The 25,177-nt window shown below is 37.6% G+C and overlaps 1 protein-coding gene across 2 annotated transcripts in view; it reads left to right on the top strand.

Moving 5' to 3' along the window:
• RAB6A (RAB6A, member RAS oncogene family) overlaps nt 1–25,177 on the top strand; it is a 79,232-nt gene that overhangs the window by 23,582 nt on the left and 30,473 nt on the right. For both annotated transcript variants that reach the window (XM_034995526.1, XM_034995527.1), the window contains exon 2: nt 15,666–15,724. In XM_034995526.1, the coding sequence (XP_034851417.1) occupies nt 15,666–15,724 (59 nt within the window). The remainder of the gene's footprint in view (nt 1–15,665; nt 15,725–25,177) is intronic.

Raw genomic sequence — 25,177 nt, 5'->3', positions numbered from 1 at the left:
CTGATTGAGCCAGCTAGGCACCCCTGGGAAGATACATTTTTGAATGCTAAAATTAATGGGCCAAAGTTTGAGAAGACACAGGACATTTGTATAGTCTCAAAGTATCTCCCTCAAGATACTTATTATTTACAAGAGGAAAAATAGTAACTTTTATGGTAGAGAAATTATATAGAGATCACCATAACCAAGTGATCAAGGTTAACATCAGGAATAGGACAATATGACATCATGTTCCCCTTGTTATGATGCAGTGAGAAAGGCTTATCAATTCTGTGGTAGTCTTGTCAAAGAATGCATGACCTCAGTCTACTGAAAAACATTAGACAAATCTAAATTGAGGGACATATAAAATAACTGACCAGTATTCTTCAAAAGTGGCAAGGAAAACAGGAAATGTCACAGATGAGAGGAGACTAGGGAGACATGGCAACTAAATACAGTGTGAGGTCCTGGGTTGGATCTTGGAACAGAAAAAGGACAGTAGAAAAACTGGTGGAACTCAAATAAGTTCTGTAGTTTAGTTAATAGCATTGTATCACTGTTAATTTCACAGTTTTCATAATTGTGCTATTTAAGAGTTCTGATTAGGGGAAGCTGAGTAAAAGGTATACTGGAATTCTCTGTACCATTTTTATAACTTTTCTGTAAGCTTAAAATTATATCCAAATAAAAAGTTAAAATAATCCTATAAAATAGGTATTACTGTTATTCCCATTTTACTTTGAGGAAATGGAGGCACAGAGAGGTTAAGGAACTTGACCCAATTGTGTAAGGTTAGTAAATGGCCAAGTTGGGATTTCAGGTCAATAGTTTGGTTCTAGAGCTCCAGCAATAAAGCACAAAACTTTTTTTTTATATTATTACTTTAATAATTTTTTAAAAGATTTTATTTATTTGTGAGAGAGAGAGGCAGAGGCAGAAGCAAGCTCCCCTCGGAGCAGGGAGCCTGATGCAGGACTTGATCTCAGGACCCTGGGACCATGATCTGATCTGAAGGCAGACGCTTAACTGACTGAGCTTCCCAGGCACCTTCCTTGATAAATTTTATATAGTGAAATATGTGCAGAAAATACAGGATACTTAGATGTTCCCCAAACCACAAGTGGTGAAAAAACTAATCATCTCTGGAAAGTTGAGCTATATGAACTAAATCTGTTAGATAAAGTTAAGTGTTTCAGGTATTTTGCAGTACTGGACTTTTGTAGTTTACGTGACAAATTTTTTCTTAAGATTTATTTATTTACTTTAGGGGCGCCTGGGTGGCTCAGTTGGTTAAGCGCCTGCTTAATCTTAAGAGTCCCACATCAGGCTCCTTGCTCAGTGGGGAGCCTGCTTCTCCCTCTGCCTGCCTCTCCCCCTGCTTGTGTGTGCTCTCTTCCTCTCTCTTTCTCTGACAAATAAATCTTTAAACAAAACAAAAACAAAAGATCTTTTTCTTCCCTCTCAAAAGATTTATTTATTTGAGAGAGAGAGAGCGAAGTGGGGGAGGAGCAGAGGGAGAAGGACAAGCAGACTCCATGCTGAATGTGAGCCGGTCATGGGGCTCGATCCCATGACCCTGAGATTACAACCTAAGCTGAAACCGTAGGAGTTGGACGCTCAACTGACTGAGCCACCTAGGTGTCCTGAGCCTGCTTAAGATCTTAAGATTCTCTTTCTCCCTTTCCCTCAGCCCCTCCTCTCTCTCTGTCTCTCTCTCCCTTCTGTAAAAATAAATAAATAAATAAATAAAATAGAAGTATATTATTTCCAAACGCTTAGGGTTTTTCTGGTTTTCTTTATATTTTTCTTTTTACCCTAATTGTACTCTAATCAGAGAATATATTTTCAGTAGTTTTAATCTTGAGACTTTTCTTTATGATCCATATGTCATCAATTTTAATAATATTCCATGTTTTCCTGAAAAGAATGTATTTTCTGGTTGTTAGGTGCTGAATTCTGTGTAAGCTTACTAGATCAGTTTTGTTAATCATGTGGTTCAAATATTCTGTGTCCTTATTGAATTTTTGTCTATTCTGTTAATAAAAGAGGTATGTTAAAATCTCCCACAGTGGTTATGGCTTTGTATATTTATTCTTCTAGTTCTTTTCATTTTCATTTTTATTTTATGTGTTTTTGAGACTTTAAAATTAGGTATATACAAACTTGGAATTGTTATGTTCTTGGTGAATTGAACCTTTTATCATCTTTAAGTGTTCCGTTTCATTTCTAATAATGCTTTTGGCCCTAAAGTTTACTATGATGTTAATGCAGGTATACCATCCTTCTTTTGGCTCATGTTTTCATAGTATTTATGTTTTTTCTTGTTTTTTCTTTTTGTTTTTAAAGATTTTATTTGTCAGAGAAAGAGAGAGCATGCGCAAAAGCAGGGGGAAGGGCAGAGGGAGAGGGAGAAGCAGACTCCACTGAGCAGGGAGCCTGATGCGGGGCTCCATCCCAGGACCCTGGGATCAAGACCTGAGCCAAAGGCAGCCGTTTAACCTACTGAGCTACCCAGGTGTCCCAGGATTTACGTTTTTTTCTCTTTTTACTTTGAACCTTTTTATATGCTTAGGTTTCAGATGTATTTAGTGGTCACCTAGTTAGGTTTTGTTTCTGTCCAGTCTGATAATGTTTTTAAAATTGGAGCATGAGTACATTTACATTTAATATAATCACTTATGTATTTGGATTTAAAGTAAATCTACTATCTTAATGTACCTTCTTTTTGTCCTTGATATTTCTTTTACTCTTGTGTCATTTAAATTTATAATCTTTTAAAAATCATTCCATATTATTTATGTTATTAATTGGGAAGTTATACATTTTTTGCCTTTTATTGATTACCGTAGGAATTGTGGCATGTCGCCATGACTTATAAAAGTCTACAGTTCATTGATTTCTTTACCTTTCTGGATAATGCAAAGACCTTAGAACTCTAACTCTACTTACAGTCATCCTGACTTTACTTCCTATGTGTATTTTAAGTTTGTGTGTGTGCGTGTGTGTGTATAAAACCCTATAAGATGTTAATGTTTCAAACAGTAATTATTTAGATTTTTTTTTAAAGATTTTATGTTTTTGAGAGAGAGATCATGAGTAGAGGGGAAAGCAGACTCCCCACTGAGCAGGGAGCCCCATACAGGACTTGATCCTAGGGCCCTGGGATCATGACCTGAGCCAAAGGCAGATGCGTAATTGACTGAGCCACCCAGGTGCCCTATTTAGATTTTTTTAATAAGGAAAATTTTATTGAACTACAACAGGTAAAAAAGCATACAAATCATATGTACAGCTTAAATGAGACAATTTGCTAGTTGACTTGAATATTGCCATACTTATGAAAGTTATTTCTTACTGTAAATTAGTAAATTTGGCCTTCTGATTTTAAAACCTCAATATCCTGAGCTTTATTATGAAGTATGTTCTATGAGCCATATCTACTTTCTTTTTTTTTTTTTTTAAAGATTTTATTTTTATTTATTCATTTGAGAGAGAATGAGATAGAGCATGAGAGGGGGGAGGGTCAGAGGGAGAAGCAGACTCCCTGCCGAGCAGGGAGCCTGATGCGGGACTCGATCCTGGTACTCCAGGATCATGACCTGAGCCAAAGGCAGCCGCCTAACCAACTGAGCCACCCAGGCGCCCAAGCCATATCTACTTTCATCTTTACAGGAACATAAGGCTGCTGTAGCCTGTTGTATGCTAGACTCTGGGCTGCCTTAGTAGTGGATGCTGTCTACTTGGTGAAGTTTCTCTTCATTGGTTAATTCAGTGCTGGGCAGGGACGGATACGAGTATAGTATATGTGCTGCTGAAGCGAGCACGGGACGGATATGAGCATAGACAGCCATGAACAAGATGAAATTCCTATTGTGCAACTTACCATTTGTAATTTGGGAGAAGTAAACTAGTAAATAAATGCACAAACAAGATAATTTGAGATAAGCATTTCATATATTGCCAATTTTTCTTATTTTTCCCCGTAAGAAAAGTGGATCATGCTTTTTCTTATGTGAAATTTCTACACTTAGACTTAATGTGAAGACTCATGTAAAGTCAGTGCTGGTAAAATGAATCTTGCGCTAGTACTTATTTTGAACTTTCCACTGGACTATTCCTTGAGGGTACAGATATTTCCAACTCATCTTTTTATCCTTATGATACATTCAAAGATGGATGTTCACTTTGTTGTAGGAATACCCTGTTGTCATCTAAAATACTTGTAGAAATGAAATCTTAGGCTGAAAATAATTTTGAGAGGTAATTTAGTTTTTCTTTCAGGCAGAACCATATCTCATATTGAATTTATAAGTTCATAATATAATCAGGAAAGAAAAGTTCTACAAAATTAGTTTACATGAGCAAAATCTCAGAGGTTCTAAGATATATGTTATGCTTGGAGAATAACTAATAGCCTTTCATCATTGTCAGAATGAAGTTTGTTTTGTAAGGGTAGGATATAAGTCTAGAAGGCTTGGTTCCAGTTTGATTGTAGAAGTCCTTGAATGCCTGCTAAGGATTTTTAACTTTATCTTATGGATACTGGGGAGCCTTTGGAATTTTATATAAATTAAGAAAAGATATCTCTAGCAGTGTAGGAGTTGGACACTTGGAATAGTGCTTTCTTCTCTTGTTTATTCTCTTGTGTGTGTGCATGTTTGTCTCTTTCAGAGGATTGTGAACTCCTTTGTGGTGTGTGCCTTATTCATAATTTTTCATTCTTATCCCCCAACTTCCTTGTTCCTAGTACTTAGTAGTTTTGGAAGGAAGTGAGAAATAAATAGTAGCATTAAAATATTTGTTTACTTTTTTGTTTAACTTTGGTAAGATTAGCCAGTCTTTTTTTTTTTTAAGATTTTATTTATTTATTTGAGACAGAATGAGAGAGAGAGAGCACATGAGAGGGGGGAGGGTCAGAGGGAGAAGCAGGCTCCCCGCCGAGCAGGGAGCCCGATGCGGGACTCGATCCAGGGACTCCAGGATCACGACCCGAGCCGAAAGCAGTCGCTTAACCAACTGAGCCACCCAGGCGCCAAAGATTAGCCAGTCTTTACCTTTTTGTATCTTTCCTGTTTTCATCTTTTTGTTTTTTAAGTTTTTATTTTAATTCCTTTTAGTTAACATACAATGTTACATTAGTTTCAGGTGTACAGAGGGTGATTCAGCAATTCCATACATCACCCGGTGTTAGTTTCTGTTTTTTCTTTTTTTAAGTTTTTATTTTGTTCTCCTGTTTTCATCTCTTATGTCGCAGGTATTTTTTTTTTTTTTTTTTTTACTCTGGATGTTTCCATTTCATCATCCTGGAAACTCATACTATAGGTTTTATGCCTCTCACATAAATATTATTGTAAAGATAAAGCACCTTTATTAAAAACTACTTTTGAGCTATAGGTAGGAAATTACTGATTTCAACAAATATTCCACACAATCAAACTCACAATCCCCATTTTTGAGTTATGATTGTGAAAGTGTGCTGTACTTGTCTTTTTTTTTTTTTAACTTTAGGAGAAACAAAATCTTTGTTCAACCTAGGTCTTTAGAGAAAGGCCACTAGATTTATTGAACTTTAGTGTTGTTGACTAGGTTGGCTACATTGAAGGTTCATTGATTTTCTGGGGTGTGTGTGTGTGTGTGTGTGTGTGTGAAGGTTCATTGATTTTCTGGGTGTGTGTGTATGTGAAGGTTCATTGATTTTCTGGTTGTGTGTGTGTGTGTGTGAAGGTTCGTTGATTTTCTGGTGTGTGTGTGTGTGAAGAAGGTTCATTGATTTTCTGGTGTGGTGTGTGTGTGTGTGTGTGTGTGTGTATTCATTGATTTTCTGGTGTGTGTGTGTTTTTAAATAAACTCCCGCCCAACGTGGGGCTTGAACTCCCCAACCTGAGATCCAGTTGCATGCTTTACAAACTGAGTCAGTCCCAATTTTCTGTTTTGCTGTAGAATTGCACCACCTATGTGAGATGTCTTAGATATGATATTGCATTGGATTTTGCTTGCAACTGAGCTTTTCTGCTGTGGTCCCTAAGTACCTTTTTTAGCTGTCTTGGTTACCATAACGAAGTTATGTAGTTACTGTAACTACAGATAGGGTTTTTTTGTTAGCTCTGTTACTAAAATCATAGCATCTGATTTAAGTTACAATTATTACCATAGCACATTAATCTTTTGTAGTAGCTTATTTTTGTGGGAAAAAGTTAGAAAAATATAAATATCTAGTTGGTTTGTTTCAATATTATCTGACCAATATAACTGGCTAAGAATTTTAAAGCAGTTCATACATTTTTATATATAGGTTATAGACTAGAGACTTCTCCTTTTAGCAGACATCAGTCTTACTTCTTTGAAACCTAGGTTTTTTTTTTTTTTTAAGATTTTATTTATTTGTCAGAGAGAGAGAGTACAAGCAGGGGGAGCAGCAGGCAGAGGGAGAGGGAGAAGCAGGCTCCCTACTGAACAGGGAGCCCAATGTGGGGCTTGATCCCAGGTCCCCAAGATCATGACCTGAGCCAAACGCAGACACCCAACTGACTGAGCCACTCAGGCACCCCTGAATCCTAAGATTCTTGAAGAGTATATTATATTAGGAATTACTTTATCACTTCTAGAAATTCTGTCCTAAATTAGTATATTTTGGTCTTCTAGAGGCCCAATAATTAGTTTCTTTAACCTTTAATAATCAGCCCTTTTTTAAGCATTCCTTTTATTTTTGGTGTTCCAGTATTAATTTTTTTTAATCCCCTATAAGTTTTTTTTTTTTTTTTTGCTAGTGAGAGGGTTTTTTAATATGGCAACATATATGCTAGTCCCCTCTTATCCACAGGGTATACATACCCTCAGTGGATGCCTAAAACCCCAGGTAGTACCAAACCCTATATATACTACATGTTTTTTCCTATACATACATACCTATGATAAAGTTTAATTTATAAAGTAGAGACAGTAAAAGATTAACAACAATAGCTAATAATAAAATAGAACAATTATAACAATATATTCTAATAAAAGTTACATGAATGTGATCTCTCTCTCAGAATACCTTATTGTACTGTACTAACCCTTTCTGTGATGATGTGAGATGATAAAATGCATTTTATGGTGAAATGAAGTGAGGTGAATGATGCAGTCATTGTAAGGGAGCATTAAGCTACTATTGACCTCCTGATGATATGTCAGGAGGATCATCTGCTTCCGATACGCAGTTGACCGGTAACTGAAACGGCAGAAAGTGAAACCATAGATAAAGTAGTACTGGACATAACAAAATTTACCATTTTAACTGTTTCTAAATATATCTTTCAGTGGCATTAAGTATATTCACAGAGTTGTGTAACCATCACCACAATCAATTTTAGAACATTTTCATCACCTCTAAAACAAACTCCATATCCCTTAGCCATCACCACCCAATTCCCCTACTCTCCCTTATCCTTAAGCAACCACTGATCTCTGTCTCAGTGTAATTGCCTATTCTAGACACTTCATATAAATGGAATCCTATCTTATGTGGTCTTTTGTGACTGGCTTCTTTCACTTAGTATAGTATTTTCAAGATTCGTCCTTGTTGTGACATGTATCAGTACTTAGTTCCTTTTTATGGCTGAGTAATATTCCATTGTGTGGATATACTGCATTTTGTTTCATTCATCAGATGATGTACTTTTTGGTTATTATGAATATTGCATACCATATGTTATTATATTTTCATTATCATTCGGTCAGGTCATTTTTAAATTTCCTTGATTTCTTTTTGAACCCTTAGGTTATAAGTATATTACTTTATTTCCAAACATTTTGGGACTTTCTAGATATCTTTTAGTTAAATTTCTTGTTCATTTTCACCGAGGGCAGAAAACATATATACTATATGACTTCACACCTTTAAATTTGTTGGTCTTGTTTTATAGACCCAGCACTTGTTTTCAGTTAGGGAATACCTAAATTCTAGATTCATGTAGAATTATCTTCACTCTTCCAGTGAAATCTTAGATTGTTACAAAGAGGACTGCCTTCTAAAATGCTTTTTAAGAATTGTTTATGTTCACTAAGTATATCCAGTCATATTAACCACTTTATATGTCTTAACCATTCCTTGATATAGGAATTATTATTATACTTATTTTATAGATGAAACCAGGGCACAGAAAGATTAATTAAACTACAAGTTACATAGGTGGTAAAATGTGGACTGGAAAACAGGCATATCCATAGAGGTAGAAAGTAGATTAATGGTTGCCAGGAACAGGGTTATAGGGATTGACTGCTAATGGATATGGGATTTTTTTTTTTTTTTTGAGTAATGACAGTGTTTTGGAATTAGGGTAATGGTTGCATAACTTTATGAATATACTCAAAACTACTACATTTTGCTCTGTAGAGGGGTCAATTTTATGGTATGTGAATTATATCTCAGTTTTTTAAAAAAGGAATAACTGGGATTCCAACCCAGAAACTGCTTCTTCACTGCTTATTCACTCAGTAGTAGACTTTTTTTGGTTGGGATAGTTCAAATATTAGAAGTAAAATCTCATCAGAAAAGACTATAATTTAGAGTTACATTCTTTTATGGCTTATTGCAAATGTTCTTTTCTGGTTTGTTTGTTTTTTAAAATTTTTTATTGTTATGTTAATCACCATACATTACATCATTAGTTTTTGATGTAGTGTTCCATGATTCATTGTTTGTGCATAACACCCAGTGCTCCATGCAGAATGTGCCCTCCTCAATACCCACCACCAGGCTAACCCATCCTCCCACCCCCCTCCCCTCTAGAACCCTCAGTTTGTTTTTCAGAGTCCATTGTCTCTCATGGTTCGTCTCCCCCTCCGATTGCCCCCCCCCGCTTCATTCTTCTGCTCCTGCTATCTTCTTTTTTTTTTTTTTAAACATATATTGTATTATTTGTTTCAGAGGTACAGATCTGCGATTCAACAGTCCTGCACAGTTCACAGCTCTCACCATAGCACATACCCTCCCCAATGTCTATCACCCAGCCATCCCATCCCCCCCCCCCCCCCCACCACTCCAGCAACCCTCAGTTTGTTTCCTGAGATTAAGAATTCCTCATATCAGTGAGGTCATATGATACATGTCTTTCTCTGATTGACTTATTTCACTCAGCATAACACCCTCCAGTTCCATCCACATCGTTGCAAATGGCAAGATCTCATTCCTTTTGATGGCTGCATAATATTCCATTGTGTGTGTGTGTGTGTGTGTGTATATATATATATATATATATACACACCACATCTTCTTTATCCATTCAACTGTTGATGGACATCTTGGCTCTTTCCACAGTTTGGCTATTGTGGACATTGCTGCTATAAACATCAGTGTGCACGTACCCCTTCGGATCCCTATATTTGTATCTTTGGGGTAAATACCCAGTAGTGCAATTGCTGGATTGTATGGTAGATCTATTTTCAACTTTTTGAGGAACCTCCATACTGTTTTCCAGAGTGGCTGTACCAGCTTGCATTCCCACCAACAGTGTAGGAGGGTTCCCCTTTCTCCACATCCCCGCCAACGTGTCGTTTCCTGACTTGTTAATTTTAGCCATTCTGACTGGTGTGAGGTAGTATCTCATTGAGGTTTTGATGTGGATTTCCTTGATGCTGAGTGATGTTGAGGACTTTTTCATGTGTCTGTTGGCCATTTGGATGTCTTCCTTGCAGAAATGTCTGTTCATGTCTTCTGCCCATTTCTTGATTGGATCATTTGTTCTTTGGGTGTTGAGTTTAAGAAGTTCTTTATAGATTTTAGATACTAGCCCTTTATCTGATATGTCATTTGCAAATATCTTCTCCCATTCTGTCAGTTGTCTTTTGGTTTTGTTGACTGTTTCTTTTGCTGTGCAAAAGCTTTTTACCTTGATGAAGTCCCAGTAGTTCATTTTTGCCCTTTCTTCCCTTGCCTTTGGCGATGTTTCTAGGAAGAAGTTGCTGCAGCTGAGGTTGAAGAGGTTGCTGGCTGTGTTCTCCTCAAGGATTTTGATGGACTCCTGTCTCACATTTAGGTCTTTCAACCATTTGGAGTCTATTTTTGTGTGGTGTAAGGAAATGGTCCAATTTCATTCTTCTGCATGTGGCTGTCCAATTTTCCCAACAGCATTTGTTGAAGAGACTGTCTTTTTTCCGTTGGACATTCTTTCCTGCTTTGTCAAAGATTAGTTGACCATAGAGTTGAGGGTCCATTTCTGGGCTCTCTGTTCTGTTCCATTGATCTATGTGTCTGTTTTTGTGCCAGTACCATACTGTCTTGATGATGACAGTAATTTTGTAATAGAGCTTGAAGTCCGGAGTTGTGATGCCGCCAGCTTTGCTTTTCTTTTTCAGCATTCCTCTGGCTATTCGGGGTCTTTTCTGGTTCCATACAAACTTTAGGATTATTTGTTCCATTTCTTTGAAAAAAGTGGATGGTATTTTGATGGAGATTACATTGAATGTGTAGATTGCTCTAGGTAGCATTGACATCTTCACAATATTCGTTCTTCCAGTCCATGAGCATGCAACATTTTTCCATTTCTTTGTGTCTTCCTCAGTTTCTTTCATGAGTATTTTGTAGTTTTCAGAGTACAGATTCTTTGCCTCTTTGGTTAGATCTATTCCTAGGTATCTTATGGTTTTGGGTGCAATTGTAAATGGGATCGACTCCTTAATTTCTCTTTCTTCTGTCTTGTTGTTGGTGTATAGGAATGCCACTGATTTCTGTGCATTGATCTTATATCCTGCCACTTTACTGAATTCCTGTATGAGTTCTAGCAGTTTTGGGGTGGAGTCTTTTGGGTTTTCCACATAAAGTATCATATCATCTGCAAAGAGAGTTTGACTTCTTCTTTGCCAATTTGGATGCCTTTTATTTCTTTTTGTTGTCTGATTGCTGTGACTAGGACTTTTAATACTATGTTGAATAGCAGTGGTGATAGTGGACATCCCTGCCGCATTCCTAACTTTAGGGGGAAGGCTCTCAGGTTTTCCCCATTGAGAATGATAGTCGCTGTGGGTTTTTCATAGATGGCTTTTATGATATTGAGGTATGTACCCTCTATCTCTATACTCTGAAGAGTTTTGATCAAGAAAGGATGCTGTACTTTGTCAGATGCTTTTTCTGCATCTATTGAGAGGATCATATGGTTCTTGTTCTTTCTTTTATTAATGTATTGTATCACATTGATTGATTTGCAGATGTTGAACCAACCTTGCAGCCCAGGGATAAATCCCACTTGGTCATGGTGAATAATCCTTTTAATGTGCTGTTGGATCCTATTGGCTAGTATTTTGGTGAGAGTTTTTGCATCCATGTTCCCATCAAGGATAATGGTCTGTAATTCTCCTTTCTGATGGGGTCTTTGGTCTGGGGATGAAGGTAATGGTGGCCTCATAAAATGAGTTTGGAAGTTTTCCTTCCATTTCTATTTTTTGGAACAGTTTCAGAAGAATAGGTATTAATTCTTCTTTAAATGTTTGGTAGAATTCCCCTGGGAAGCCATCTGGCCCTGGGCTTTTGTTTGTTGGGAGATTTTTGATTACTGCTTCAATTTCCTTAGTGGTATAGGTCTGTTCAAGTTTTCTATTTCTTCCTGGTTCACTTTTGGTAGTTAATACATCTCTAGGAATGCATCCATTTCTTCCAGATTATCTAATTTGCTGGCATATAGTTGCTCATAATATGTTCTTATAATTGTATTTCTTTGGTGTTGGTTGTGATCTCTCCTTTCAGTCATGATTTTATTTCTTTTCTTTTTGATAAGTCTGGCCAGGGGTTTATCAATCTTGTTAATTCTTTCAAAGACCCAGCTCCTAGTTTTGTTGATCTGTTCTACTGTTCTTTTGGTTTCTACTTCATTGATTTTTGCTCTGGTCTTTATTATTTCTCTTCTCCTGCTGGGTTTAGGCTTTATTTGCTGTTCTTTCTCCAGCTCCTTTAGGTGTAGGGTTAGGTTGTATATTTGAGACCTTTCTTGTTTCTTGAAAAAGGCTTGTATTGCTATATACTTTCCTCTTAGGATTGCCTTTGTTGTATCCCAAAGATTTTGAATAGTTGTGTTTTCATTTTCGTTTGTTTCCATGAATTTTTTAAATTCTTCTTTAATTTCTTGGTTGACCCATTCATTCTTCAGTAGGATGCTCTTTAGCCTCCATGTATTTGAGTTCTTTCTGACTTTCCTTTTGTGATTGAGTTCTAGTTTCAAAGCATTGTGGTCTGAAAATATGCAGGGAATGATCCCAGTCTTTTGGTACCGGTTGAGACCTGATTTGTGACCTAGGATGTGATCTATTCTGGAGAATGTTCCATTGGCGCTAGAGAAGAGTGTGTATTCTGTTGCTTTGGGATGGAATGTTCTAAATATATCTATGAAGTCCATTTGGTCCAGTTTGTCATTTAAAGTCTTTATTTCCTTGTTGATCTTTTGCTTAGATGATCTGTCCATTTCAGTGAGGGGGATGTTAAAGTCCCCCACTATTATTGTATTGTGGTCGATGTGTTTCTTTGCTTTTGTTATTAGGCTTATATAATTGGCTGCTCCCATGTTAGGGGCATAGATATTTACAATTGTTAGATCTTCTTGTTGGATAGACCCTTTAAGTAGGATATAGTGTCCTTCCTCATCTCTTATTACAGTCTTTGGTTTAAAATCTAATTTGTCTGATATAAGGATTGCCACCCCAGCTTTCTTTTGGTGTCCATTAGCATGGTAAATGGTTTTCCACCCCCTCACTTTCAATCTGGGGGTGTCTTTGGGTCTAAAATGAGTCTCTTGCAGACAGCATATCGATGGGTCTTGTTTTTTTATCCAGTCTGATAGCCTGTATCTTTTGATTCAGGCATTTAGCCCATTTACATTCAGGGTAACTATTGGAAGATATTAATTTAGTGCCATTTTATTGCCTGTAGGGTGACTGTTACTGTATATTGTCTGTGTTCCTTTCTGGTCTATGTTGCTTTTAGGCTCTCTCTTTGTTTAGAGGACCCCTTTCAATATTTCTTGTAGGGTTGGTTTCGTGTTTGCAAATTCCTTTACTTTGTGTTTGTCCTGGAAGCTTTTTATCTCTCCTTCAATTTTCAATGACAGCCTAGCTGGATATAGTATTCTTGGCTGCATATTTTTCTCATTTAGTGCTCTGAATATATCATGCCAGTCCTTTCTGGCCTGCCAGGTCTCTGTGGATAGGTCTGTTGCCAATCTAATGTTTCTACCATTGTAGGTTACATATCTCTTCTCCCGAGCTGCTTTCAGGATTTTCTCTTTGTCTCTGAGACTCGTAAGTTTTACTATTAGATGTTGGGGTGTTGACCTATTTTTATTGATTTTGAGAGGAGTTCTCTGTGCCTCCTGGATTTTGATGCCTGTTTCCTTCCCCAAATCAGGGAAGTTCTCTGCTATAATTTGCTCCAATATACCTTCTGCCCCCCTCTCTCTTTTTTCTTCTGGGATCCCAATTACTCTAATGTTGTTTTGTCTTATGGTATCACTTATCTCTCGAATTCTGCCCTCGTGATCCAGTAGTTATCTTTTTCTCAGCGTCTTTATTTTCCATCATTTGGTCTTCTATATCACTATTTCTCTCCTGCCTCATTTATTCTAGTAGTTAGAGCCTCCATTTTTGTATTTAAAGTGTGTCTCTACAGAAAGCAAGTATTTGTGTTTTCTTATCCATTCTGACAATCTTTGTCTTTTAATTGGAGTTTTTAAATCTACTTTTCATTTACTCTATAAATTGATAGGGCTGGATTGGGTTTGTCTCCTTTGATTTTTGTTATTATTTTACTGTTCCATTTTGATTCCTCTGTTGACTTGTTGGCCATTCCTTTTTGCATATATTTTTAGTGGTTTTGCCAGGGCTTGTGATATGCATCGTTAACCTCTCACAGACTGTACTGTACTATTCACATAAACTATAGATACCTTACAACAGTATAACTGCATCTATCTCCCCATCTTTTGTGTTTTAGTTGTCATATATTATATTCTCTATGTTATAAACTGTAATTTTTACTTTTATTTATTTATTTGAGAGAGAGAGCGAGCATGAGTGGGGGTAGGGGCAGAGGGAGAGGGAGAAGCAGGCTCCTGATGAGCAGGGAGCCTGACTCGGGGCTTGATCCCAGGACCCTGAGGTCATGACCTGAATCGAAACCAGGAGTTGGACACCTAACCAGTTGGGCCACCCAGGTGCCCCTGGAACTTATAATGTTTTAGGAAAAACAACATGTAGCAAATCATTATACGTTTGCATACCATTTTACAGGAAGTTTGAGGTAAACAGAGCAATATATTTACTAGGACTCCATAGTGAATCGTATTTAAAATACTTAGGGGCACCTGGCTGGCTCAGTCAGTAGAGCATTCACTCTTGATCTTGGGGTTGTGAGTTTAAGCCCCACATTGGGTGTAGAGATTACTTAAAAATAAAATCTTTTAAAAATAAAATGCTTAATAATTTTTAATCCTTTGAATAAAAACTTATTTTATTTTAAATATTTTTGTTTATTTATTTGACAGAGAGAGAGAGTCAGCGAGAGAGGGAACACAAGCAGGGGGAGTGGGAGAAGGAGAAGCAGGCTCCCCGCTGAGCAGGGAGACCAATGCGAGGCTCGATCCCAGGACCCTGGGATCATGACCTGAGCCGAAGGCAGCTGCTTAACTGACTGAGCCACCCAGGCGCCTCTGAATAAAAACTATTTTAACAAGCTATTTTATATTTCTTTTTTTTTTTCTTCTTAAAGATTTTATTTATTTGAGAGAGAGAGAGAGCACATGAGAGGGGGGAGGGTCAGAGGGAGAAGCAGGCTCCCTGCTGAGCCGGGAGCCCGATGTGGGACTCGATCCTGGGACTCCAGGATCATGACCTGAGCCGAAGGCAGTCGCTTAACCAACTGAGCCACCCAGGCGCCCTATTTTATATTTCTTTGTTATGTATTTTATATAGTTCCTTGCTTTTATCCACCACTATGTCCCCCTCTGTGAAATGCATATTGCCTTTTATCTCTTCAGATTTTTACATTTACTTTTTACAGAGTCCAATCAGTGTTGAAAACAGTAGTATGTATATTTTTCCTGACTTTCCTATGAATGGTTCTAGAATTTTACCTTTAAGTACATGTTTTTATATATAAAAAAATATTACAGAAAAACATAAACGAACATTAATTGTATATGGGTGGTATGATATACATAATTTTCACTTTGTTCCTGTAATTTTCTGTACCACCAGTAAAATACAATATGCATTTTACTCTTTTATGTGAAAAAGATGGTGAGCATTTTTTTAAAAAATGGAAACTATATGTACTGTTTACTAATGAATTCATAGTTCAACCGTTGCTATATAAAGAGGCTCCTTCTCAAGTCTAATCCTAGTTCTTTTTGTTAGGGCCCAAGTAATAATCTGCTTGGCCTTTTGTGAATTAGAGATGTCAACATAATTTATTATTTTCCTCCATCTTTTCATTTTCCTCATCTCTTTACTAAATAAAACTTTATTTACCTGTGCTTTTAATTTGAGAGATAGTTATCTGTTATTAGAGAAAGGTGTTTCAACAAGCTAGGGTCTATAGGTTTCTAAATTATTATTAGTAGAACCATTGCAGATATTTCCCATTGACTTTAATTGCAGTTCTCTGTAGAAGAATCACAGTATATTGTTTTAACTGAGTCAATCTTTTTTCCTTTTCATTTCAGTTGGAAAGACATCCTTGATTACCAGATTCATGTATGACAGTTTTGACAACACCTATCAGGTATTTTATTTTTGCTGACTTAACTCGTTGTCTCTGTTTTATGTTAGAAGTAATATTTAAGGTCTTTTCAAAAATCTACTTATTTACATAAAAGCACTTTCTGTAATCTGTAAAATGCTATATAAATACAAAGTATAACTGATTTTGCTTATAGTCCTCAATCTTTTCACTTGATTTCTTTATCTCTTCTTCCAAAGTCCATTGAAAGATTATGACTAATTACCATCTGGGATAGAAGTAGTAGTGGTTATAGATATTCTCTTATGTGGTTCAAGCCTAGGATTCTTTTTTTTTTTTTTAAAGATTTTATTTATTTATTTATTTGACAGAGAGAGAACACAAGCAGGGGGAGTGGGAGAGGGAGAAGCAGGCTTCCTGCGGAGCAAGGAGCCCGATGCGGGGCTGGATCCCATGGCCCTGGGACCATGACCTGAGCTGAAGGCAGACGCTTAATGACCGAGCCACCCAGGCGCCCTCAAGCCTAGGATTCTGTGACCTTTTGATCTATACTTCAAGTCAAGAATAAATGAATGATGTAATTAGAAATCATTAGCAGAAGGAGATTTGGTATTTTCACAGATATGTGGAAATTAAACAGCACATTCCCAAATAACCAATGAGTCAAGGAAAAAAATTCACAAAGGAAATTTAGGAAATACTTTGAGACAAATGGAAAAAAAACAACAACAACCACAACATACCAAAATTTATAGGATACAGCTAAAGCAGTGCTATAAGGAAAAGAAGAAATATACTAAATCAATAATTTAACCTACTACCTTAAGAAACCAGAAAAGTAAACTAACCCTAAAACAAGCAAAAGACAGGGGCACCTGGGTGGCTCAGTCGTTAAGCATCTGCCTTCGGCTCAGGTCATGATCCCAGGTCCTGGGATCGAGCCCCGCGTCGGGCTCCCTGCTCCACGGGAAGCCTGCTTCTCCCTCTCCCACTCCCCCTGCTTGTGTTCCCTCTCTCGCTGTCTCTCTCTCTGTCAAATAAATAAATAAAATCTTAAAAAAAAAAACAAAAGACACATGACAAAGAACTTTTATCCAACACACACAGGACTCTTAAATCACATAGTAAAGAATTACTAATTCTTTACATTTTGACAAATTTCAGTAGATGTGTACACCTGTGAAGTTACCACCACCATCAAGATTAGGAACATTTTCATCCCAAAAGGAATTTGTTTTAATTAAGCCTTTTATTAAAAACCATAACGATCATAGAACAGAAATGACTGACATATATAAATCTGATATTTTAGGAAAGTCACTTCTTAAAAAGCTAATTAGTATGTACTGTATATATTTTATTATCATTCTTTTGCATATCTCAGAAATGGTTTAGCCACCTCATTAGACATGAAAAGAGCAAATTTAGAAATGAGAAATAGCTCAGTCAGTAAGAGTGCTTCAGTTTTCTTCTGGACTCCTTTAGGTCAGATATCCCCAAGTTTCTAGGTCCCTGCAACTCTACGGCCTATAGGCTTCACCTAGAGGACCTTCTCTTGAAGGTCTTGATGGTGTCTTGATTCTGAGCAATGCTCTGTCTCTTCTCATCAGAAGAGCTACAGATGCCAGTTTCAGAGACTAACAAAAGTATTGATGTCATTGAGCCACATGTGGAAAATTCCTGAAAAGTGTAAGCTCAGATCTTTAGGAGTAGAACCATTACCATAGGCTAAAAATCTGAACTAAGGTCAGAGTCTTAGGCTAAATGACTTATTAGCTGGAGCCTATTTAGAGTTCTCTGGGTGTTTCTAAAGGATTTTGTTATACCCGTGTTCCCAGTGAAATTAAGGAAATCTTTCAGGCATACCTGAAAGTGCCATTGCTGTTTCTTCATGCTGCTGTTCAGTCAGACATATATAAGGATAGTGATTGACATAAAGGTAGTGATATTGATAGAATTTGACAGATAAGGAAAGATTGTGATTGTTTGTGGGAAAGTTGTTGCTAATAAAGCTTAAAGTATCGGGCGCCTGGGTGGCTTAGTTGGTTAAGCGACTGCCTTTGGCTCAGGTCATGATCCCAGAGTCCTGGGATGGAGTCCCGTGGTCGGGCTCCCCCTGCTCTGTGGGGAGCCTGCTTCTCCCTCTCCTTCTGCCTGCCACTCCCCACTGCCTGTGCTCGCTGTCAAATAAATAAATAAAATCTTAAAAAAAAAAATAAAGCTAAAGTATCATTGTACTTTGGCATTAATAGGTTTTGCTAATTAACAGTGTGAGTTACAAGTTTTTATAACAATTAGATACAGTCCTAGATGTTCTTTTAGTTTAGCTCTAACAAGAAAATTTAGATGATATAGTACCCTACATCCTTATGTAGGGAAATCAGCTTGACAGTATGTTAAGTATTATCTTTGAATATGAAGAATTGACCTTTATGTGGCTAGCTGCCAGCTTAGTTTCCAGGTGAAGAGTTCTTCAATGAATCATTTGAAGGTTCCCTACTCCGACCCCACCACACACACAACAGAAAGACTTCTGAAATGAATAATTAAGGAACTAGTCTCCTTGCTAGAAATTTATTCTTGGGCTTATATGAGCCATATGTAATGTATATATCAAACTTAGTTTAAGTGAAGTTTTATTTCACAAAAATGATAAATTTTATGTTGTTAGTAATTCATGTTCTATGTATGATTCCTTTGCACTGAATTAATTTCATTTAAAAAGGAGGAAACTGGTTGGCCAGAAGAGCCTTTAATTGACCAAAATTTAGACAGTATTTCAGAGTGAAACAAAAAAACTGTTCTTTCTAACTAGAGAGCCTAGAATTGAGTATCTTAAAGTTGCTCTTGTTTTTCACCACTTACCTTCTTTTTCCAGTTATAAACTCACAGATTTTCTTAACAGTTTAAAGTATATCAGCTTGAACCATATTATGTTGCTATTTTTATAATTAAAAAATGATAGAGGGGCGCCTGGGTGGCTCAGTTGGTTGAGCGACTGCCTTCGGCTCAGGTCATGATCCTGGAGTCCCTGGATCGAGTCCCACATCGGGCTCCCTGCTCGGCAGGGAGTCTGCTTCTCCCTCTGACCCTCCTCCCTCTCGTGCTCTCTCTCATTCTCTCTCTTGCCAAAAAAAAAAAAAAAAAAAATGATAGAATATTGTCAGTTTTACATGGTTCAGCTTAATATAAATAAGCTGAAGAAAGATTCCCACAGTTAGATTCATTCTTTTTCCTGTTTTTTTGTTTGTAGACTAACCTTTGAGATTACTTTGAATTTAGAAGATTTATTCCGAAGGCTGTTACAGGTTGACAATAAACATAAATTCACCTTCATGGTAGACAGTGAAGCCATCTATGACATCTGTCATAGAAACCTCAATATTGAACGCCCAGCCTGCACTAACCTAATTAGGTTGATAGGTCAAATTGTGTCCTTCATTACTGCTTCCCTCAGATTTGATGGAGTCCTGAATGTTGATCTGACAGAATTCCAGACCAATGTGGTGCCCTATCCCTGCATCTACTTCTGTCTGGCCACATATGCTCCTGTCATCTCTGCTGAGAAAGCCTACCATGAACAGCTTTCTGTAGCAGAGATCACCACTGCATGCTTTGAATCAGCCAATCACATGGTGAAATGTGACCCTCGTCATGGTAAATACATGGCTTGCTACCTGTTGTACAGTGGCGACATAGTTCCCAAAGTTGTCAGTGCTGCCATTGCCACCATCAAGACCAAGCGTACCATCCAGTTTATGGACTGGTGCCCCATTGGCTTCAGAGTGGGCGTTAATTACCAGCCTCCCACCGTGGTACCTGGTGGAGACCTGGCTAAAGTACAGCGAGCTGTGTGCATGGTAAGCAACATCACAGACATTTCTGAGGCTTGGGTTTGCCTGGACCACAAGTTTGACCTGATGTATGCCAAGCATGCCTTTGTTCACTGGTATGTGGCTAAGGGCATGGAGGAAGGAGAGTTTTCTGAGGCCTGTGAGGACATGGCTACCCTTCAGAAGGATTATGAGGAGGTTGGTGTGGATTTAGTTGAAGGAGAGCTTGAAGAAGGAGAGGAGTACTAAAATTAAAAATGTCACAGAGGTGCTGCTTTTACAGGGAAGCTTATTCTGTTTTAAACATTGAAAAGTTGAGCTCTGATTAGTTAATTTGTATGTAGCAGTGTATACTCTTCATGTACAATTACTGACCTGTGCTTTAAAACACAACACTTTGTTACAGACTCAAGATGTCCTTTTCTCTGATGGATTTGAATAAAGTATTCCCAGGGATGCCTGGGTGGCTCAGGTGGTTAAATGTCTACCTTTGGCTCAGGTCATGATCCCAGGGTCCTGGGATTGAGTCCTGCATCAGGCTCCTTGCTCAGCGGGGAGCCTGCTTCTCCCTCTCCCCCTGCTTACGGTCTCTCGCTTGCTTGCTATCTCTCTCTCTCTGTCAAATAAATAAATTTAAAAAAAAATCTTTGAATAAAGTATTCCCTGTCTTAAATGGAAAAAAAACCCCAAACAAACATAAATTCATTGTGGCATAGTTTAAAACATTGAAACATTAATTTTTTTATTTTTTTATTCTTTTTTAAGATTTTATTTATTTGAGACAGAGAAAGAGCACCAGCAGGGGCGGGGAGGGACAAAGGGGAGGGAGTTGCACACTCCCCACTGAGCAGGGAGCCCAACTCAGGACTTGATTCCAGGACCCTGGGATCATGACCTGAGCTAAAGGCAGACGCTTAACCATCTAAGCCACCCAGGTGCCCCCATTGAAACATTTAAAACAATATAAATGAATTTTTCCAGGAAGATGGTGGTGATCTAATACATCCTTATAAATGAATTTTTCCAGGAAGATGGTGGTGATCTAATACATCCTTAAGCTCTTCAAGTTAAAGCTTTAAATTGTTCTACACACAATTCTAGTTTGTTACCATAGAAATAAAATTACCCCCTGCATGCACTGTTTTTCTCATCCAGTGTTTTTTTGGTTTTTAATTTTCTTTAATTTTTAAGGACTCTTTTTTTTTTCTCCTACCAGAAGTATTGTTGTTTTATGGGGAGTGGGGGGAGAACAGTTCTTTTTTTCTTTTTTTTTTTTTTTTTTAAGATTTTATTTATTTATTCATGAGAGACAGAGAGAGAGAGAAGCAGAGGGAGAAGCAGGCTCCCAAGGAGCAGGGAGCCCGATGCGGGACTCGATCCCAGGACTCTGGGACCATGACCTGAGCCGAAGGCAGACGCTTAACCATCTGAGCCACCCAGGCGCCCCAGTTCTTTTTTTCAAACTGTGCCAAGAACACTTAATATGAAATCTATCTTCTAATCAGATTAAGTGTACAATACAGTATTATATGCACAGTGATCTCTAGAACTTGTTCACCTTACATAAGTAAAATTTTATGCTTGCTATAATGACTCATTTCTGAAGTCGACAGACTCCACATAGTTTTTCTCCTAAGCAACGTGGCACAAAGATATCTAAGAGAGAAGTATATATACAAGTTTAACACACATAAATTTATATAAACATATTTATTAATGGATGGTTACCTTTCTAAATGGAACCTGTATCAGTATCCTCCTTCTGGGATCCTTTGCCTTTCTTCTTTCTTTTTATCTCTGTTAGTCAATGTTAGACTCTTCTTTAACTTGTCCACTCTTTTCTCCCTTTATTCTAGTCTTTGCCTTTCTCAACTCTTACTCCTCCTCTGTTTCCTGCTAGAGAAAGCAGCAGCCAGGCAACAGAACTCTATATATTTGTACCACAGAAGGAAGCTGATTATCATTGCTTGGTACAGAGAAAAACTTGTTTTCCTTACTTAATTACTTTTATGTAGGAAAACTCATGTCCCTTATGGAAAATCATGATGTTGATGGGTCTCTTGGCTTTATGTGGCATCAGTACAGGTGACAAACCAGTGGTAAGTCAGACAGAATAGTTAATTTACACCTGCAGTATTTTATAAAATTGCTGTTGGGGCAGATAAACACTGTTCTGAGTGGAGAGCATCCAAATACAAATATCTAAACTGTAGTTATTATTATCTTGATGCTGATATATTTGGGTAAGCCATTGTTTAATCTTGAATTGTGTGCTCCCGCAGTACAAGTACTCAGTTTAATTTTTTTATTTCTTATTTTTTTTACAAAGTAGACTTTTCCAACATAATGAATTAACACTTAAAATTATGTGAAGCTATAAATTAAGATATGTGGGAGAATATTCTCTCACCTTTGGTTTCTCCTGCAATTATTGCCTTCTGCATTTCTATAGAACAGCAAGAGGCAGGACTAACGTCTCATCCGTCTTTTATGAAGATTTGAATCAGTTCTACATCAGTAGGATTCAAGATGCTGGAATAGCTGATAATGTTTAGTTTTGCATCCATTCTTTCTATTTTTCCTGCTGTTGGCTTAATTCTTGTGGTTGATTAACTTTTTTGCCATAGTTCTGCTTGGAATAAAATTAACTGAAAAGAGCAGAAACAGGCTATGTTTTTCAGGTTAATTTTAATCTTTATGAGTTTGGTGTATAAATGATGTCCCAAAGGTAGGATAGTGCAGTGGAAGGGAGGGAATTATTATACATTTTATCATAAAGTCTTACTTTGCACTAATTTTAAAAACATTTATATGTTTTGGCTGTGAGGTCTGACAAGGTATATTTTGGTTTGTAGCCATTAAAAATTATTTTGGCCTGTTTATAACAAACACTAACATTAGTAAGTGACATGAGAATTTTTTTTTCCATATAAAAGAAGTCTGTAAGTAGAGTAGTTCAGGGCTTGTACGGCAGCTCCATAGTCATCTGGGACTTCTAACTTTGTTTAACCAAATCTAATATATGACTTCCATATGGAGGTTGCCTCATGGTTATTGAATGGTTCCTGGAGTTCTGGCCATGGTATCACATCCAGCCAAGAAAAAGGAAAGGAAAAAAACCAAGAGTATACCTCTCAACTGAGTCAGCCCCATTTATTTAAAGCTCAAAGAAGGCTGGAAAATGTAGTCTTTTTAGTGAGAAAAGTATGGATTCAAATAAATGTTTGATTGTTTTAATAAGGAAGGGGAAGGTGGATATTTGTGTAGAAAGTTAGCTGCCTCTTCCACATTGTCTGATTAAATGAGGTTCTCTGGGTGAGATTTGTTAAATGTAGCCCATACCATTCCTGTACATTCTTCAGGTTTGTCAGTTAGATGCTTTTGCACAGTAATTCACATTTATGAACCCATTATCCCAGCCTATAGCAGAACGGGATATACATTTTCAGACTGAATGTCATAAGATGGAATTCGTACTTAGGTTATGTATATTTAAGCCCTAAATTTAGAAATGTAATTGAAATACATAGTCACATAGTTTAGGATAAAGGGGAAAGCTAGCTTGCTTTTTTTTTTTTTTTTTTTTTTTTTAAAGATTTTATTTATTTAACAGAGAGAGAGAGCACAAGCAGGGGGAGCAGTAGAGGGAGAGGGAGAAGCAGTCTCCCCGCTGAGCAGGGAACCCAATGCAGGTCTTGATCCCAGGACCCTGGGATCATGACATGAGCCAAAGGCAGACGCTTAACCATCTGAGCCACCCAGGCACCCCTTGCTTGCTTTCTTAATAAAAGTCTGTGTATAATTGAAATCTGCAAAACGCTGCTCAAAAAAAATTAAAGAAGACCTAAATAAATGGAGAGACATCCTGGGCAAAGGGCTTAGAAGACTTAATATTGTTAAGATGTTGATACTAACTACTGAAAGCAATCTACTGATTTAATGCAGTCCCTATCAAATTTCTACTGCCATTTGTGTATAAATGAAAGAGCCGATTCTAAATTGCAAAAGCCAGAACAGTCTTGAAAAAGAAAAATAGGGCACCTGGGTGGCTCAGTTGGTTTTGCATCTGCCTTCGGTTCAGGTCATGAACCCAGGGTCCTGGGATCGAGCCTCACATTGGGCTCCCCACTCAGTGGGGAGCCTGCTTCTCCCCCCGCCCCAACCCGCTCATGCTCACTCTCTCTCTCTCTCTCTGACAAATAAATAAATAATTAAAAAAAAAAAAAAAGAGGACACACACTTCCTGATTTCAAAATTTATTACAAAGCTACAGTAATCAGAACAATGATAGACCTATAGACCACTGGAATAGAATAGGGAATCCATAAGTAAATCCACATATCTATTGACAATTGATTTCCTTTTTTAAAAATTTTTTTAAAGATTTATTTATTTTAGGGGCGCCTGGGTGGCTCAGATGGTTAAGCGTCTGCCTTCGGCTCAGGTCATGATCCCAGGGTTCTGGGATTGAGTCCCGCATCGGGCTCCCTGCTAGGCGGGGAGCCTGCTTCTCCCTCTGCCTCTGCCTCTCTCTCTCTCTGACTTTCATGAATAAAAAAAAAAAAAAAAAAAGATTTATTTATTTTAGAGAGTGTGCGAGCATGCCCTTGTGCACAAAGTGGGGGAGGGGCACAGGAGAGAGAAATTCATGCAGACTCCCCACTGCGCATGAAGCCCAATGCAGGGCTAGATCCCAGGACCCTGAGATCGTGACCCAAGCCTAAATCAAGGGTCGTACACTCAACAGACTGAGCCACCCAGGCACCGGACAATTGATTTTCAATAAAAACACCAGGCTCAACCTACATAATGGGAGGAAATATTTGAAAATTACATATCCGAGAAGGGTTTAATATCTAGGATCTATAAAGAACTCTTGCATATCAATAATAAAATGACAAATTTAAAAATGGGCAAAGGACTTGAATAGACATTTATTCAGAGAGGTTGTACAATGGCCAGTAAGCACATGAAAAGATGCTTAACATTATTAGTCATTAGAGAACTGCAAATCAAAATCACAAAAAGATTCCACTTCCTACCTACTAGGATGAGTATTATATATAAAAAGAGAAAATACCAAATTCTGGCAAGAATGTGGAAAAATTGGAACCTTCATGTATTGCTATAGGAAATTTAAAGTCGTGCAGCTACTGTGGAAGCCAGTGTGGCATTTCCTCACAAAGTTTAAGTAGAATTATCATATGGCCTAGCAGTTCTACTAGTATATACTGAAGAATTCAGTATAGGAACGCACAGCAGCCAAAAGGTGGAAACAACCCAAATGTCCATTAATAGATGAATGAAAAAAGAAATTGTGGGCTATCCATACATTCTGATAAGTTATTGCTTAATGGGTACAGTTTCTGTTTGAGGTTATAAAAAAGCTTTAAAAATAATGTTGACAGTTATACATCTTTGTGGATATAATCAATGCCATTGAATTGTACATTTAATGTGGTTACATTTTATTTTTTTAAAGATTTTATTTAAGAGAGAGAGTGAGCACATGAGCGGGGGGAAGGGGTAGAGAAAGAGAGAGAGAGAGAGAGAGAGAGAGAGAAGCAGACTTCCCATGAAGCAGGGAGCCCAATGCAGGGCTCGATCCCAGGACCCTGGGATCATGACCTGAGCCAAAAGCAACTGCCTAACCAACTGAGCC

This window comes from Mirounga leonina, unplaced genomic scaffold (assembly GCF_011800145.1).
Source record: "Mirounga leonina isolate KUSES-001 unplaced genomic scaffold, KU_Mleo_1.0 Mir_92, whole genome shotgun sequence".
NCBI lineage: Eukaryota > Metazoa > Chordata > Mammalia > Carnivora > Phocidae > Mirounga > Mirounga leonina.
Note: the sequence above shows the minus strand (reverse complement) of the source record. Positions and strands in the feature narration are given on the sequence as shown.